The following is a 16,948-nucleotide window of genomic DNA, read 5'->3' as shown; positions in this document are numbered from 1 at the left end:
CTGCACTTCGCGATTGTCCTATCATCTGGTCAAATCGACATCTCGATTATGTCTTCTGCAATACCTAGAGGAAGTGCGATCAATATGTGGGTTGTCATATCTTGGAGCAGCTGGTGGACGCCCCCGGATCACAGTCACTAGGATCTACATTCGTGATCTCAGCTCTTCACGACGACCCAAATTTGATAAGGTATACGGCGCATGGCCAGGCCAAGTAACTTGTCTTCTACTGACGACTTTCCAAAGTGGGCAGTCTTTGTTATGGCAACATTCCTTCGACATTCATTGTCACTGGTCTGAAAACCCACGGGTCGCGCTGCCTGATCAATCATGAATTGGTTGCGATTCTTTCACTCATTGCTGTATACAAACATTCTTTTCCTTCGCGAGTGCCCTTCCATGGAACTTATTAACCACTCCGCGAAGTCTGTCTCGCACTGTTTACGCACACCGAAATTATTCCTTCTCTTCCTGCCCGCTACGTATATAATCTCGACCCATTCTTCCCTCCTTCTCTATACCCCGCCCTCTTATTAATAATCTCCAAAAGACTTGAAGCTCTAGCTATATTCTGTCAAAATGGTTGAGTTTAGATACAGTCGACCTGCCGGTAACCGAGTCTGGCGTGTAGACAATGTCCCACGCGCCGCGACTGAAGACGACATCCGCGATTTCTTCCAACAGCATATGATCCTCGATCAGGTTCGCGCAGCTCATCCACGAACAGGGGCGAATTCGAGTGTATATGTCATGTTCGGGCATATGCATCCCGTACACATAGCGAGTGACTACATCCGTGGCAATCGTGTGCGCGTGGAAGCTGCTCCTTCTGGCAACTATATAGGTAAGTGTTCGATTTTGATAAGCTCTTCGCGTCCTTTTTGCTAATCTCTCCACAGTTAACGACAATCACGACGGTTTCGTTCGCCCTGGACTTTCTGGCCCTGACTCAGCCTTACCTGGACGGCCTTACGGTACTCGTGGGCTTACCGACTCGGACTTCCCAGCTCTCGGGATCACTCGCGAAGACGAAGAACGTCGGCGCGAAGAAGAGGCCGTGCGGCGTCGAGAAGCACGAGAAGCAAGAGTAAAGGAGAGCCAATTATTGCAAGAAGAACACGAAAAGGTCGTGCGGGAGCGTGAAGAAGAATCTCGAAAGAAGGAAGAGCTAGAGGCTCAGGCCAAAGCTCAGGCCAAAGCTCAGGCGGAGAAGAAGCGTTTAGCGCTCGCTGAACTGATCCCACAAGTTCTCCAAAATCTGGGCGACGTTTTGCCCCCGCATCGCGTCCCTTCTCCTGATCTCGATAATCGAGAAGATTCGCGGAACCGACTACTCTTTATGACCGACATCCCGCCCGAGCTCGATAACGATGTGGTCATGGCATTTCTCCACCCGTTTCGCCCCGAAGGTATCGATCGTGCTGAACTCGGAGGAAATCGCATGTTGTCTGCTATCGTCTTGATGCAAACAGCTGAGGGCCGCGACCAGGCTGTTGAGCAGCTCAATGGCACCACACTTGCAGGCCAGAGGGTTGTCCTTCAGGCCTTTAACAATGTCACTCAAGATGTCCTGGACCGTGTCCTAAATCCACCGGTTCCCAACGCCCCCAGCTCGGCGAACCCTCCGCAGGCCTCGAGCTCCTACTCCCCTTTTGGAGCTTCGCAGACCACGTCGCCTGACCCGCCAGCTCCCGATATGTCGGCCCTCACGGCCGTGTTGCGCAACTTGAACTTAGTCCAAGAGCCAACACCCGCATCACCGCAACCAGCTTCCCGTGGACGTGGACGTGGACGTGGACGTGGATCTTCTTCCAACCGCCGCTCCTCTGGACGGGGACGGGGTCGTGGTACCGCGCAGCCTTCCGGTCAAGCAGAACAGCCACCATGGAATTACAATCAGACAAGCTACGCCCTGAGTCGAGCCGAAGCCGACCGCATCAATGCAGACCGGCAGCGTCGTAATGGAAATATCCGTGGAGGTCGTGGAGGCCGCGGTGGTAGACCAGGTGGCCGAGGAAACGGACGTGGTCAGTAGGTTGGAACGCTTCTTGCTTCGAAGATAGTGGGTGTTGTTGCAGATTTTGATGCGTTTCGGACTTCTCGGATGCCCAGCGAGATTGTTTCCTTTCTCGACTCTTTCTTCTTATATTCCAAGAGCAGGGTAGTTCGGGTAGACTAAGCCCGGTACCCCAGTATCAGCACGACGCTCAGCCCGTTAGATACCGCGTAAACAATTTTTCTTATCCAAGTTTTCTGATTTTCGAATCTGCTATAAGTAGGAACACCATTGTTAAGGATGGAAGTACTTAGCACCATGATCTTTAAAGTAACAAAGCCCCGTCTTAATTTTCCGTCTTTGCCTATAGTGGCCCGAAATGAGCTTTTCCAATACTTTCCAAAGCCATATTGTTTCATTGACCTTAACTAGATGTCGTGGCGTGGTCATATAGGGAAAAAAGAAATGCGACCCACTGCACCCATGTAGTCAGAATGCTTTGTCGAAAGTGCACGATCGTATGTAACAGATTGCGCAAGAATATCAAAGGCAGTAGAAGCGAGGCAAGAAGTCTGTATGGCTGTAGCAAGGTCTCCAAGTGGTAGTGTAGGCATGGCAGGAAGATGGGAGTTGATGAATTATGTGCATGAATAGACGATTCGCACGCTAACCACCTAAAGGTGCCGCTACTAAAACGCAAGTAGGTATAAGAGCTATTCCACCATCCTTTTTCAAACAAGCGACCGCAATCACCTCTACGTCCCCCAACCTCTCCGACACCTCCACTCAACCGAAGTGAGGAGCGTTAAGAACAATAGCGCAAGAAACACCACCAATAGTCCCCGCAATGGGAATAGTCATAATCCACGAAAACACCAAAAGCCCCACTCTCTGCCAGTTAACAGCCTTGAGCGTTCCGTTGCAAAGACCCACACCAACCGTTGCACCGGTAATACACATGGACGTAGAAACAGGAAGCGAGTACTGTGAGAAGATAAGCACCGTAAGCGCGGCACCCATCTCCATGGAGCAACCTCTGCTAGGCGAGTGATAAGTAATCTTGTTACCCATGACCTTCATGATGTTGTAGCCGTAAGTGACGAGACCGAGGGAGAGGGTAGCGGAGAGAACGGCGAGTTGCCAGACGGGCACGGATGCTTTGGACTGAGAAGCTTTTCCTGTGTTCCACGCGCCGTAGATGACGGCCCAGGGGCCGACGGCGTTTCCGATGTCGTTGGCGCCGTGGGCGAAGGAGGCGGTGCAGGCGGTGAGGACTTGGACGAAGGAGTAGGTGTGCTCGACTTCGTTGGAGTACTTCTTGGCGTGGCTGTAGACGCGCTCCATGCGGCGGCCTTCGGGTGTGCCGTGGATACCGGTTTGCGCGGCGTGGATGTCGTAGTTTACACCGTAGAGGGCGCCGACGACGAGCATAGCGGGGATGCGCTTCAGGGTGATGAGCATGTTCTTCTTTTCGTAGATCTCGCCCGTTTGGATCTTGTTCTCGTGGAGGTAGCGCATGGCCCAGCCGAGAGGTCCCTTCTTGGCGCGGAGCTTGGAGTGGAAGCGCTCTTGACCTTGGGCGACGAGTTCCTTGTAGCTGGGTTGTTGGTGCTCGGCGATGTCGGTGGAGATAGCCATCTTCTCGTGGTCGTGGACGGTGATGCCCTCTTCGGAGTCGTTGTTCTGCTCGGGCTTCTTCATCTCTTCGTCCTCCTGGACGACGGCGTAGTCGGGAACAACGGCAGCCTCGACGCCATCCTGGGCGGGACGCTTGAAGAGAAGAGGGCCTTGGAAGACGTGGTACCAGCGGACGGTGTGGTCGCGCTTCACGACCTTGGCGTATAGGTAAGGAACGAAGAAGAGGAAGGATAGGAAGGCTAGACCGACACCGCAGGACATGGTGACGGTTGCGACATACCACGCGGGCTTCTTGTTTAGACCGAGGTTGGGCGATCCCTTGTAGACAATAGAAAGTGTGCAAATGGTTCCAGCAACGAGGAAGAAGAAGGGTGCAGTCCAGATGGCCCATGGAATGGGGTTCTTGCGGACGTGAACGGTCATCTTGATCAGCATGAAGATGATGGCACCGAAGCAGGCAGAAGCGGCAGGTGCCATTCCAAGACCTGCGAAGATGGCACCAAGACCCTTGCCCTTGTTCCAGCCCCATTGTACGTTGGCAGCACCGGCAACGGCGACACCAACACCAGCGACGGAAGAGATAAGCGAGTAAGACGAAGAGACGTGAGCGGAGTGCTTAGTGCACCACTATATATGTAGTCAGTGTATGTTCCAAATGCAATTAGTAAGTGACACTTACCATAACCCACATGGAGGCACCTGCGAGAGCACAAGTGAATGCAAGCATCTGAACACCTGCGTCGTCCTTGAAGGCAGTAGGGGGGATAATGCCGTTCTTGATAGTCTCAGCGGTACGGGCACCAACGGTGATGGCACCGACCATCTCGAAGATGGTACCCAGAATCATGGCCTGGCGGTAGGAGACCGAGCGGGAAGACACCGAGGTAGCCCATGCGTTGGCAACATCGTCTGTAAAGTGTTAGTCTGGAGCATGATGAAGTGACAGTAATTTACACGTACTGGCACCGTTGTTGTATGCATCGAGCATGGCAAAGAAAGTGCCAATGGCGAAGACATAGTTGTACTGTGTAAGACGCGCCATGATGACTGATCCTCGAGCAGGCCAAGTCGCTCAATGACAAAGAAGGCGGTTTGAAGTGGGAGCTGGGATGCCAAAAGTAAGGGAGGGGCCTCCGTGAGACACGTATATATATATTGAAAGAGACGCTTCAGGTCGCTCTATGCGGCGGAGAAGGCCCGTATTGGCTTACGGCGTCAATCCCTTCGACAGATTCCAGACTGATGGGTGACATCCGACGCCCTGCATCTCCAGCTACTATGCAGCCACCACTCAGAGGCCGCAACGTGAGAGCATTCGCCAAGAGAACGTGTGCTCGAAATGAAGCTGTGATTGGGCAGGGCGTAGAAGGATGGCGGATTTCTTGCCAAGGCCGTCAAGATCTCCCCACTAGCGCAGTCAAGCAACTCTGGTGAATGATGGCGGAGCTTAGCGCTTTCAGCACGCAACCTCTGATTGAAGCTACCAAGCCGATAACTTTGACAGCCATGTCTCTTGGCCGCATCTTGGCAAAGCTCGTAGCGTTCGGGCGTGGAGTGGTCTCGTGTAGGAACGGCAGCCAATAGGACCATCGCACGCCAAAACGTGGGTAACATCAACGGTCGCCAGACGTCGACATCCATCTACCAGCTGAACCAGGCCCTCCCACGGCCCTGGGTCCTGCCATCTCTCCCACGCATGTTATTTGCTCATGCGTTAATTCACCTTCCAGAACAGTGTCCGAAAGCTGACGGACAGGCCTAGGAATTTGCAACAGACTCTGCTTGGCATTTCCAGCATGCAAGCCGAAAATTAACGCCCATGGGCTACGCGACTGACATCGTGAGGTCTGCCATCTCCGGAATATCGTCTAGCGGAGGTAGCTCCTGCGCGATTTTCGAGCCCATCCTTCGCAAACGCCGAGGTTGCAGTTCTGACTAACAGTGAGTCTGTATCACAACATGTGGTGTCGAAGAGTGATGTTGATGCCGTTGGATAGCATCAGGAGGGTGTTGCGCTTTGTGGTATGAGATGCGGAAAACCCCGTACAAAGTTAGTGAACTGCGACTTCCTGTGTTGGGGTCTCAAAGCGAGCTGTAATCTTGTTCTAGGCCAGACGATAGATTTGATCTTGAAGTGCAGACCGGATAGAGGGGACCTCGCATGGCATCCCTTGGACCAGTGTGCGACTTGCGGGTCAACTCAACTAGAGTCCGGCTCGGTGGTATCATGCGTAAGCTGGGATCCGCTCACCAACAGAGGCAAACTCTTGGCCCGCCAGCCGCTATGAGGAAGTACCTCCATGACGGACTCACCATCTGCGTAGATGATCCCGAGGGGCTGTGTTTGCCATCAGACTATACAAGTCCGGTCTCTTGGGATGTGTACATCAGATAACCCAGCGGTATCCGGCGTTGCGCGGCGATGTAAATCATATCGCCGCTGGTGTAGGATCCTGTCAATGCCTCCGTGGTGATCAGGACGCCGCGGGTGCATTCGGAGACGAGATTGATTCCGCTGCAGTCGCCATCATCCACATCTGTCCAGTAGGTATAGGCGGATCGGTGCCTTCGTTCCTTAAGATCGAGGGTCCTCAAAGAGAATGTGAACGCGTCGCCATCTCCAATATATTGCGTCGGAAGCGTAACGCGTCGAGAGTCGAAATCCCTTGTCCCTTCTCTTTCAATCAAATTGCGCTAGTCCAAACGGGCAAGCTCCTCTTCCCTACCAGAGAAGGACCGAAAGACACCGGTTGCCGCAACGACTCAAACCATCAATGGCACAAGATAAAATAGCTGGAAAACGACTTACGGAATGAAGTGCAAAAGAATGCGTTAGGAAGTTGCGAGATGTAGTCGACTTAAGCGTGTGGATCGCCTTCCACCCCAGTTCGGTGTGTGCCCATCATTCCACAAAACAAGCCGCCTGTGTGCCGACTTATCCGGCTTCGCCTTGCACCTACGGCACCTGTGTGACGAAACGAGGGAGGCTTCAGGTACCCGTGTTGCGGGCATCCGCGATATGTGGTAAGCTTTTGTTTCAAGCTTTTGGGTGGGGTTGAATGTGAAGTGGCGATCTTTGCAGTTGCGCGGTGGTCGAAAGTGGGAGTCAGGTTGCATCACAGGGCGTATACCGCGGATGCACGTTTGAAGTATACATTAGAGGAAGCTGCCGACGACGCTTGCTTGGAAGATAATTACTATTATTACATGTAACATACGAGATCGCCCGTTTTGTCCCTTCCATTAACGCCAGATCGTAGCAATCCGAACCACGTTTTCCTAATATCCCACACCCACTTCGCCCGGGAAGCTAGCCCAGAATTCCTGTGTCGCATTGATCATCATAGCCTCTAACTCTTCATTCGTCAGGGCGAATGATTCGAACGAGTCGAGGTTGAAGGTTTCGTCGGCTTCCAACGGGGGCACCGCTGGAGGCGTGTTCCACGAGAAGTTTGATGAGTAGCTGTTGGGTGTGGGCGCTGCGGCAGGCATGGGGCTTGTAGCGGGTAAGGGGCTTCTAACGGGTGGGTTGGTAAGGTTGGCGATCATGGGTTTGCGCTGGTCGTTGTGCTGTTGTGAAGGGGACCTGCTGGAAGCGATGTCTCGAGCATCAGCTGGCTTTTGTACAGGCGAGGGCTGCAACGCGCCGTAGTCGATCATGGCATGTCGCAAGGCTCGTCGTTCTTCGGGTGATGCCGGGCCGTCCTGGCCAAGTATGGAGCGGTAGTACGCCTGCATGCGCCTGATGGTATCATACTGAGGCTGTTAGTGTGCGTCATCTAAACGTTGTGAATTACTCACCCAAGTTTCTGCCATGGGCCATTGCGTCTTCATCTCCTTCAGGAAGTTGCAGCCCTGGATGACGCTCTTGCGCGCCTTCTCCCGCCAGCGAGGATCGTCATCACCACTCGGGAAGTTGAAACTGTACAACATTGCGCCGACTGCAGTGTAGATGGTGAAGCCGATCCACGGCACTAGGCCTCTGAGAAAGTACACGCCGAAAGTGCGCATCTCCTCAAGCATGTCTAGGACCATGACGGAGTCTTTGAACAGCTCCTTGCGTGAAGTCTTCTCCCACTTCTTCCACATGTCACGGTGTTCGTCGTAGGAGTTGGGCGTCTCTTCGGGGTTCGCCCCGCTCTGTTGCGGTCCAAGAACGGGCAGGTAGGCGCGATGCAGGAACATGTAGCTCATAAAGTGTATGCAGTGCATGTAGCAATACGCTTGGCCTTGCTCGACGGCATTGTGGCTGTGGAGCGTGAAGAGGTCGTACTGTAGGCGCTGCGGGAGCGAGGCCTTCCAGCCTTCGAGTTCGTATATGAGCTGCTGGAACTGCGACGAAGAGGCCCATGGCAGTTCGCTCTTGAGGTCTTCAGAGCACGCCCAGCGCGCGACCTTGCCCCAGATGTTGGCAGCGCGCATACTATATCCGATGATGCCAATCTCTCCTACTGGCAGGGCTACTGGCGGCATGCGCTGTGTGTTGTCTAGCTGCGGTGTGCATACAGGCTCCCCGAAGACGAAGTCCTCGCGCTCACAGGGCAGCTGAATCTTCATGTCGGCGGCCGTCAACGATCGCTTGCGCCCCTTGCCGCCACTGAGCAGCGAGTCCATGAGGAAGCAGGTCCAGGCAGTCCGTCGGCGCACTTCAGCCTCGATGAACTCCTCGCGCGTCGGCACGCGGTTTCGCGGTATGCCGGTCTCGCGCGTCAGGTCCATGACTTCGACGAGCCGTATCGCCATGCCCAGGTATATCCACGCCCGCCTGCCATTGCCGGCGCCCCAGTCGTGGCCCGTCAGCATCAACAGGGCTTGGACGCGGCTGATCGAGGGCGTCTCGAGGTCCTGCTGCAGGATCTGGCGGGCGTGGGCGGCATAGGCATTGCTGGCCTCAGTCTGCGACCGGAAGGGCGAGGGTGGCTCCTTGACGAATCTACGTCATGTTAGATGTGCGACTGCCTGCGCTGTGGGTGCTCGCATACCTGATGGCCAATGCCAGGATCGCCCAGGCCATCCATGGCTCGAGGGTGCGGTCGCGGATCCGGCGCAGCAGCGTCGGCGTGTGGTGGAAACTCCACTTGTAGCTGCATCTGAGGTAGCTGTTCTTGACCTCGTCCGTCAGCAGCTCAAAGGGATCGAGGCCGTCGAGCAGCGCGGATGCCGCATTCGGCGACGCGTGCTGTGCCGGCTGGGTGCCGGTCGGCAGATGTGCGTCATGGCGGCCCTGATGGGGCGCTACACTTGTCGTACTCGAGTTATTCGGTGTCGGCGTGTCTCCTGCATCTTCAGAGGGCCGTGGTCGCTTGGGCTTGCGGTGTATCGCGCTGGTTCCTGGCGCTATCGTCTGTCAACACGCGCACTATAGGGGACGGCAGGAGCTTCGACGCACCTGGGAACTCGCACCGATCGGCGCGCCCGCACTGCTTGCACCTGTCGCACGGCGGCCGGTCTTCGTGGATGCACTTCTGTTTGGCGGACCTGCAGGACACACACGCCACGGGATTGCGCATGGTCGCGATGCCTTCCAATGTTGGAGAGGCCAAACATCGACGGGGTGAGGGACGACCCTGCCTCGGTCGCTCTTCCCCGTCGCGATCTGCTCTCCGCATCCCGTGCCTGCCCAACCTTTGCGCTAGGGCGGCCATCGCCGAGCCACCAACATACCTGAACCTTGTTCGTATTTCTTTTTGTTTTTATCACAGATGGCCTATTTCACATTGTTTTCTTGCTTGTCACTACCTCTGTGCACCCTGGCTTCAAGAACGCCAGGCCTTGGTGAAGCAAATATTCGGCATGAGACATCCCCAGGAAGGAACGATTTTCGACATCAACCATATGAAGTAGTCGCGACAACATCGTCACAGCCGCCATGCGATACAGCATTCATACATCTGGCTTGTTGCCTTTGGGGAAACCTGAGCAAGCTATCGCATTGGATGTTTGCTATCAAAACAGTCGTCTCGTCTTGTTTCCCTCCACCGTCTCGCTCGACTCAAGTCATTCGATCTTCTTCTCTTATACCGAGTATGTTTTTCTACCCATGTCATCTTACCAAGTCTCTCCCTGAGCCTCAGGACTGCGGACTAAACTGTAGCCCGATCGTCACTAAATACTCGTTCTTCACCTATAATGACCCCAGCTGAAGAGCCACTGTATACGCAAACCAGAACGAATATGAACCATCGTGACGCCTCTCATTCACCATCTACTCCTAGTCGCCCTTGTGCTGGTCTTTCAGACCACGTCTTTGTCCAACACACATTCACTTCGCACGGACCCAACCACCACGTGTAGCTATCGTTCTTCCCCTTCACTACCACAACCTATTCGTAGTACTCACTCGATTCCTGCTTCGGGATTAGTGGCGTGCACAATAGCCCGTACTCAACCCCTGCTTGGATACACGAACTTGATCCGACATCCACTTAACAAGTTCGCTCTCCAAGTCCTGCTTTTGTTTCGACAACACGCCTACTAGCTACAAGATAACGACAACGACTCCATCGAGATATTGCTAATCGTCAAGCGCAATGGCTCCTTCCTCGGCCGCCAACGGCCCTGGCAATCAAACATACGCACTTCCTCTGGCTGGTGGAAAGAGGAAGCGAGCTACTGCGAACAGCCAGTCAGAATCGGTAAGCCAGTAATCTTCAGATCCTTTCCTTCTGGACTAATGCAGATGTCTAGGCTGAACTCAATGCGGCTCCCATCGCAGCGCGTCCAAAGAGGAGCCGCCCCAACGAAAAGGAATACAACGCCAAGTACATGGCTGAGATGTGCTTCAGCGCGTACAAGGCGCGCTTACACATCGCCGGTTACTCGCAGTATACTGCCGACGTTGCGAACGACTGGCGAGAGGATCTTGTCGAGTTGTTCAGCCACGCCGCGTTGAAAGGAACCATGAAGCAGAATGCCGCGGCTCGTCATGTCATCCCTCGTCTGACAACTCTCATCCCTCAAAAGAACAAAAAGAAGGGCGCGCTTGTGAAGGACTTTGCGAAGCACTACGAGAATGTGCGAAATGACATGATGGTCATCGACAGAGTCATGGGAAATGGCTTCAAGGTGAACGAACAATCTATCGTCGAAGTACGCGAGTGTCTCAACGGCCTACACTGTATTCTCGCCAAAGGAGAGCAATGGCGTAACGTCATGCCTTACACACCGCTGCCAATGTACCAGCTTCGAGTCCTCCGCGACCTGATGAAGTACTCACGGCCGCACCACCTCCTCGGCGATCTGGTCACCAACATTGAAGAAATGGAAACTTGGCTCAGCCCGCCACCTACGAGCTTTAGCTTCCCAAGCGGTTCGATCGACGAGACGATGGAGACGTTGCAGAAAGCAACCGAGGACAAGATTGCGAGGACCAGCATCGGCCCCGACGTACAGCAGATGGCAGAATACCGAGCGCAAAAGGCCGAAGTCCTGCGTCTGCAGAAGGAGGAGCAGGCCCGTCAGCAAGAGAAGCAACGTCTTGAAGAAGTCCAACGAGGCCAAGCGGAGCGAGAGCAGCTGAAGCAACATATCAAGTCGCTCGAGATGACTGCCGCAAAGGAACGCGCTCAAGAGAGTGCGAAGAAGACCGCAGAAGCTGCAGCAACGGCTCAACGCGAGAAATCTTACCAGGATCAGATTGCGCAACAAACAACTGAGATCAACAAACTCAAAACCGACCTAAGCAACCTGTCTGCTAAGCAGGCAGCCCAAACTAAGCCCGATGCCACTACGACATCGTCACTTCCAGTTACTGCAGGACAGACTGGCACTTCAATGAACTCTTCTTTCAGTACCAATCAGACTGCCAACAGTAGCTTTTACCAGCCAAAGAGCTCTCTAGGCACTTCCTTCGGAAGCTCTATGAATGGTGGGTCGTGTGGGCAGCTCGGTTCATTCGGCCAAGTTTCACATCATCCTACGCCGAAAGACGACGACGTCCAAATGACGGACGCTCGACGGGTTGATAGCTCGCAGCAACACCCTAGCTTTGGTCCGTTCGATCCTTCCACGATAATTACACGCGGTGTGGGCCAGTCAAACCCCTTCAATACTCATATCTCCAACGGCGCTCCCTCACATCCCTTCGGAATATCAGCCGGCGACGGCAACTTCAAGTCGGCTTGCCCAGCATACAAGAACGGGACCTGCACGTTAGGCAGGAGTTGCAAGCTACCCCACACCGCATGCAAGTTCTGGTTGAGCGGTAGTTGCAGATTCGGTGGGAGATGTAAACACAGCCACGATCCTTTCTTCCTCACAGAAGTCGCATCAAAAGGCCAATCAAAACAGTTTCCACGGGCTGACCGAATGGTCATCGATCCTGTCCCTGCACCACAATCCAGCAACTTCTCCCAAGCGAACCCCTTTTCCAGTCACCTGCCGGGTGGTTCAAATCCATTCGGTGGGCAGATGAAGGGTAATCGGCGATCTACCTTGCAACTCAAGCAGCAAGACCAGACTTTTGGCTTTCTCTCTAGCAACAGCAAGAATCCTTTCGGCCACGCTCCACCACCAGCGCCAGCAGTGCGCAACCCGACACTTGCTGAGCGGGTAACGAAGGGTGATCAACCCACCTCTTTCGATAACCAAACGCCATTTGGCTACCATACCCCACCAACTGGCCCTCGAGGAAACCGTTCACTCGCCGACAGGATAACAAAGAACGATCAACCCATGCCACATCAACCTCAACATCAGCCTCCTGCCATTCGCATCGAACAATCCCTAGAGGATATCATCAATGCATCTGGAGCGCGCAGGAACGAAAAACAGGCAAAGCCGCTTCAGTCAGAGACTCTCTGTAGGTGGCAAATCACCTCGCCAAATGGATGCACGAATCCTGGTTGTGGCTATAAACACGATCCGCCGAAGACGATGAGTACCAAGGCTGGGAGGGCAGGGGGTGCAAGGGGTTTGAGGAATTCGTTTAGTCAAATTGGGGATATACTGAGGGGAAATCGGTAGGCGGGAAGCTACGTTAGAGAGTTTGACGTTTGGAAGTCATCATGAAGTATAGGTAATAGGGCGACAATGAGTTTATCTTAATGCTTCTGGGTCTCTTCGACTATTGCGTATCCTTTATACTGGGTCGTCATCTGTTCTACTCTAGGCTCCCACTCGGATGTACGTTCTTGTCCCGTCTATGCCGACAGCACCAGCGCTTCGAGATACGACTCTATTCACCGATGGTGTTTCGGCCTCAACCTGAAACACGCCTCATAACTTTTATACTAGGATTTTTGCCTCCCGCACAGCCTCCGCTACGTCAAGTGCGGTCTCCGACACTGTTCTGGAGCCGCTGGACAAAGCGCCACCAGACACGAACTTTTCGACTTGAACTCGGACAAAGCCGGAAGTCACTCCGTGACCTTTGTAGCCACCGACCCTTTGTTGTAGCACTTCTAGCTATGAACCAGCGTCGAGGCACATCTTATGATCGTGGCATTGTGTCACAAACTACAGCTGCATCCCAGTATCTTCCATCAACCAAGAGCCCAACACACAAAAAGCAATATGGGAATGACAAACTTGTCGAACAAGCCCAATTCCACCGGTACAGCTTGCCACATGGATATCATAAACCACATCCAAGCCATCCAACAAAACTGGTTCATCCACCCCTCCACCTCCACCTCCGAAGAACCCATCCTCCCCGCCTCCCTCCTCGCCGGCGTACCCATCAACTGCCTCCCAGCCCCAATTATCCAAGCCATCCACGAACTCTCCACCCTAACAATCGGCCAACGAGACCGAGCGCACAACCTCCTAAACACCTACTTCCAAGCGCGCATCCGCGAAGGCTCCTACAGCGGAAAAACGCAAAAGATTTTTGCTATTCTGGAAATCAGCGATGTGAAGAAGGCGTGTGAGAGTTTGCGGAGAATGAGCCGAGGGAGAGAGATGCAGGGGCCTGTTCCGATCAAAGAAGATGAAACGAGGAAGAGGAAGTACTCGATTAGACAGGAGATGAATGTCGTTGCTGAGGAGGAGGAGGACGAAGGTGCACAAAGACTGGCGAAACGGTTGAAAGAAGAACTATGCGTTATCTCGGAAGATGGCAATGTTAATAATGAGCCGAGCACGCCAATCTGCATCAACTTCGACGATATACCCACGCCTCCGGATTCACAAGCTACGATAACAGCAACACTTCCTTCGACGACTACCACACCACAGACTCAACGCCGCTCCCGTCCCCCTCCGATTGTCATTGCAGAGATCCCCACGCCTACAGCTACATCTCCTGGCATCGTTCCACCATTTTCTTCTTTCACTCCCCTATTCAATAGCTTAGCCCAGGAATTTGGCGGGGATCCAGATACGCCTTGTCCGATACGAACGAATACGTATCAGCCATCACAACCAGATCTTCTCAACATTGCAGACAACAGCTACGGTAACGACAAACTCAATAGCAACGATAATGCAAACGGCACTCTCTTCGAGTCATACATGCGCGATACGTATCCAGCGCCGAGGATGAATCCTCGTGTCCAGGCGGCGCAGAGAGCGACGCATGAGTTTAATGTGAGGAGGATGGAGGTGATTGAGGCGCAGAGAGTATTTGAAGAGGCAAGAAGGAGGTTTGTAGAGGCGAAGCGGAGGATGGAAAGCGTGAGGGGAGGGGCGGCGTGGCGGTGATAGTGGGAGCGGAAATGGGGAGAGGAAGGTCGGACATTGTTACTTAGCTGGAGACAGGTTCGTGGGGGTTTTAGAGTAGATATATACTAGGTAAATTTCATTCGGTGTCGGTTACTTTGAGCATTGAATAGAATGACCGACGCCCACTTGTACCAGTCAAAACGCCCAGCCCAAAGTCTGAATGAGAGGTTTTCTTAATTCCACTATTAGTACAAGCAGGATATCTGCCCTGCCCGCACCCTCATCACACCTCACCACTTCTCCTCCTAATATCCCCCAACTCAACATCATCCTCATCCATCTCAACTGCACACCCGTCATCCTCCCCATTCGCCTTGTTCATCTCCTCATCACTGCTATCTACATTGACCGGTGTAGCAACCCCCGAGTCCACGACCCCTGGCGTCGTACACGCACTACCCCCCGTCTTCTTCGCCTTGAGCCCATACACCGTATTGAGTTCCTTCCGCATCTTGTACTCCTTCTCGCCCCACGTAAGACAAAACCCGATTCCCGCTAGAACCGCGAAGACAATCCACACGCACTTGAGACTCTGGGTAAATGCGTTGATGATCTCAGCTTTGATGGTGGGTGAAGTGGCTTGCGTGGCGATGAAAGATGCAGTAGCGCGTTGATACGCCTGACCATTTTCCAGCTTAGCGCGAGCAGTTGCGGAGGAGATGGTGGGAAGTAGGGAAGCGAAACGAACGTTGAAGACAGCGCCGGGGATGGCGACACCAAAGAGAGAGCCCGTGCCGCGGAGGAAGGCCCAGGAGCCTGCGCTTGCGCCGGTTGTGGATTCGGGGAGCTTGACTTGCACGGCGGGGAGCATTGTGCTGATGACTATGCCGAGACCGGCTGCGGTGATGAGCTGGAGGGAGAGCCAGACGCCAATCGAGGACTTGGCGTTGAGTAATGTGCAGAGGCCTAAGCCGAGGGTCGTTAAAGCGAAGCCGATGATGTGCATGGGTTTGTATTTGCCCCAGTAGCTGAGTAAGGGGCCGCCGACTGCGGCGAGGACGACGATAACGAGGGTCGTGGGCATGACTTCTAGACCTGACTGTGTGGGTGAGGAGCCCTTGACTGCTTGAAAGAAAGGCGGGAGGTAGAATTGGAAACCGTAAGTTATGAAGCCGTGCATGGTTGTCAATGCGAAAGCAATGTTTGTCGTGCGGTTCGAGAAGACGTGTGGTGGCATGATGGGGTATTTGCAGTAGGAGCAGCGTTCCCAGAAACCGAAGACGATGAGACCCAGGATGCCAAAGACCATGGGTATAACGACGGAGGCGTGGGACCAGGGTTTCGGTGCGCCGCCTGTGCTGAGAGCGACGAGTAGCATCAGGACGGAGCCCGTGAGCATGCCGCTTCCTACATAATCCACTTTCTTCAACTCTTGTCGAAGGGTTGTTTCTGGGGTAGTGTTACTTCCACCGACATTTAGCCAGCGCCAGATGACGACCAGGGAGATGGCGCAGACAGGTATGTTGATGAGGAAACACCATCGCCAACCGTGTTCAGCGAAGACTCCTCCCAGGAGTGGACCGAGTGTGGTGCCAGCGGCGAAAGCAACGTGCTTGATCGCCAAATACGGACCTCTCTTTCTCAATGGCACGATATCGCAGAGAATCATCTCGGCAAATAGATCAATTCCACCGGTTCCCAGACCTTGGACAATGCGTCCAGCGATGAGCACTGCGCCGTTCTGTGCGCCGCCGCAGATAGCTGAGCCCACTGCGAAAACGGCAACAGCAGTCATCATGGGAGTTTTCCTTCCCCACATATCTCCGAACTGAGAGTATAGAGGCTGGAAGATGGTGCTTGCGAGGAGGAACGCGGTCGCAACCCAGGAGAATTTGGTGCCGAGATCCAAGGCCTCCGAGATAGTAGGGAGGGCGGTGTTGGTTACACTTCCCTCGAGAGCGGAGAGAAGTAATGGGATGCATATGGCAACGAATGATCGCCAAAAACCCTCCGATCGCTTCCATTTGGCGGAGGGTGTCTGAGAGGGGAGGGAAGGAGGAAGCGTAGGGCGACTGAGGCGGCGAGAGAGGGTATTGTTGAAGACTTGGGGCTGAGTAAGTGGTACACTTCCCAAGTCCTGTTCCTCAATGACGAAGTCGACTTTGCGCTCCGTTGTAGGTGGTTTCGTACCCATTGTAGAGTCAGATGAAGACATCTTCGAAGAAGAGTGAGCGTTCCTCCGGTGCTCCTGGAAAGGACTGATGAGTGAGAATAGCGATATGTTAAAGGAGACCCTGTCTCGTAAAAAATTCTCTCAACAAAGAAAAATAACTCTTCCACCTTGCGATCGCGGTAGCGAGTCCACGTCGCTTCCAGATATGTACACAGCTCAGCTCACACCGTGGCGCTGACCGTGTTATATACCTCTGTTGTTCGTCAACAGGCCCAACATATCCATACTACCCACTAGATAAACGAAGCATCTCTGATAGTATGTTGCATTACGAATGTGTTGTCGTGTTCGCGCATGATGAGGATGTGGTACCGCGGTAGAGGGCCGACCCTCTTTACATGTCGCCCAAACGGCGAGGGCGAATGAGCTCGTATGCGCTGCGACGACCCTGACATATTTCGCTGCAGGAACGCGCAACTTAGCGGCACCTTCTTGTTGACGAAATTCTGTTGTTGTCAACTTCGACCGTTACGGATGTG

At 53.8% G+C, this 16,948-nt stretch overlaps 5 protein-coding genes across 5 annotated transcripts; 2 read left to right on the top strand and 3 right to left on the bottom strand.

Moving 5' to 3' along the window:
- Nucleotides 1–579: 579 nt before the first annotated feature.
- J4E83_006028 (uncharacterized protein) lies at nucleotides 580–2,035 on the top strand (the record flags this gene model as incomplete). The annotated part of the gene is made up of 2 exons (XM_049332943.1): nucleotides 580–844; nucleotides 900–2,035. 2 exons carry the CDS (start codon nucleotides 580–582, stop codon nucleotides 2,033–2,035), a joined length of 1,401 nt encoding a protein of 466 aa, XP_049188185.1.
- Nucleotides 2,036–2,782: 747 nt separating this feature from the next.
- Nucleotides 2,783–4,676, bottom strand: J4E83_006027 (uncharacterized protein; the record flags this gene model as incomplete). The annotated part of the gene is made up of 3 exons (XM_049332942.1): nucleotides 2,783–4,261; nucleotides 4,314–4,543; nucleotides 4,595–4,676. The coding sequence occupies 3 exons, from the start codon at nucleotides 4,674–4,676 to the stop codon at nucleotides 2,783–2,785; spliced, it is 1,791 nt and encodes a 596-aa protein (XP_049188184.1).
- Nucleotides 4,677–6,913: 2,237 nt separating this feature from the next.
- On the bottom strand, nucleotides 6,914–9,144 carry J4E83_006026 (uncharacterized protein; the record flags this gene model as incomplete). Its single annotated transcript, XM_049332941.1, has 4 exons — nucleotides 6,914–7,390; nucleotides 7,436–8,567; nucleotides 8,617–8,971; nucleotides 9,024–9,144. The coding sequence occupies 4 exons, from the start codon at nucleotides 9,142–9,144 to the stop codon at nucleotides 6,914–6,916; spliced, it is 2,085 nt and encodes a 694-aa protein (XP_049188183.1).
- Nucleotides 9,145–10,164: 1,020 nt separating this feature from the next.
- On the top strand, nucleotides 10,165–14,275 carry J4E83_006025 (uncharacterized protein; the record flags this gene model as incomplete). Its single annotated transcript, XM_049332940.1, has 3 exons — nucleotides 10,165–10,269; nucleotides 10,322–12,434; nucleotides 13,227–14,275. 3 exons carry the CDS (start codon nucleotides 10,165–10,167, stop codon nucleotides 14,273–14,275), a joined length of 3,267 nt encoding a protein of 1,088 aa, XP_049188182.1.
- A 244-nt stretch (nucleotides 14,276–14,519) lies between these two features.
- J4E83_006024 (uncharacterized protein) lies at nucleotides 14,520–16,451 on the bottom strand (the record flags this gene model as incomplete). Its single annotated transcript, XM_049332939.1, has 1 exon — nucleotides 14,520–16,451. The coding sequence occupies one exon, from the start codon at nucleotides 16,449–16,451 to the stop codon at nucleotides 14,520–14,522; it is 1,932 nt and encodes a 643-aa protein (XP_049188181.1).
- Between the last annotated feature and the right edge of the window lie 497 nt (nucleotides 16,452–16,948).

Source organism: Alternaria metachromatica (assembly GCF_023757995.1).
Source record: "Alternaria metachromatica strain BMP 0045 chromosome Unknown scaffold_12, whole genome shotgun sequence".
In the NCBI taxonomy this organism is placed as follows: domain Eukaryota; kingdom Fungi; phylum Ascomycota; class Dothideomycetes; order Pleosporales; family Pleosporaceae; genus Alternaria; species Alternaria metachromatica.
The sequence above is the reverse complement of the archived record's forward strand: the minus strand, read 5'-3'. Positions and strand labels throughout refer to the sequence as shown.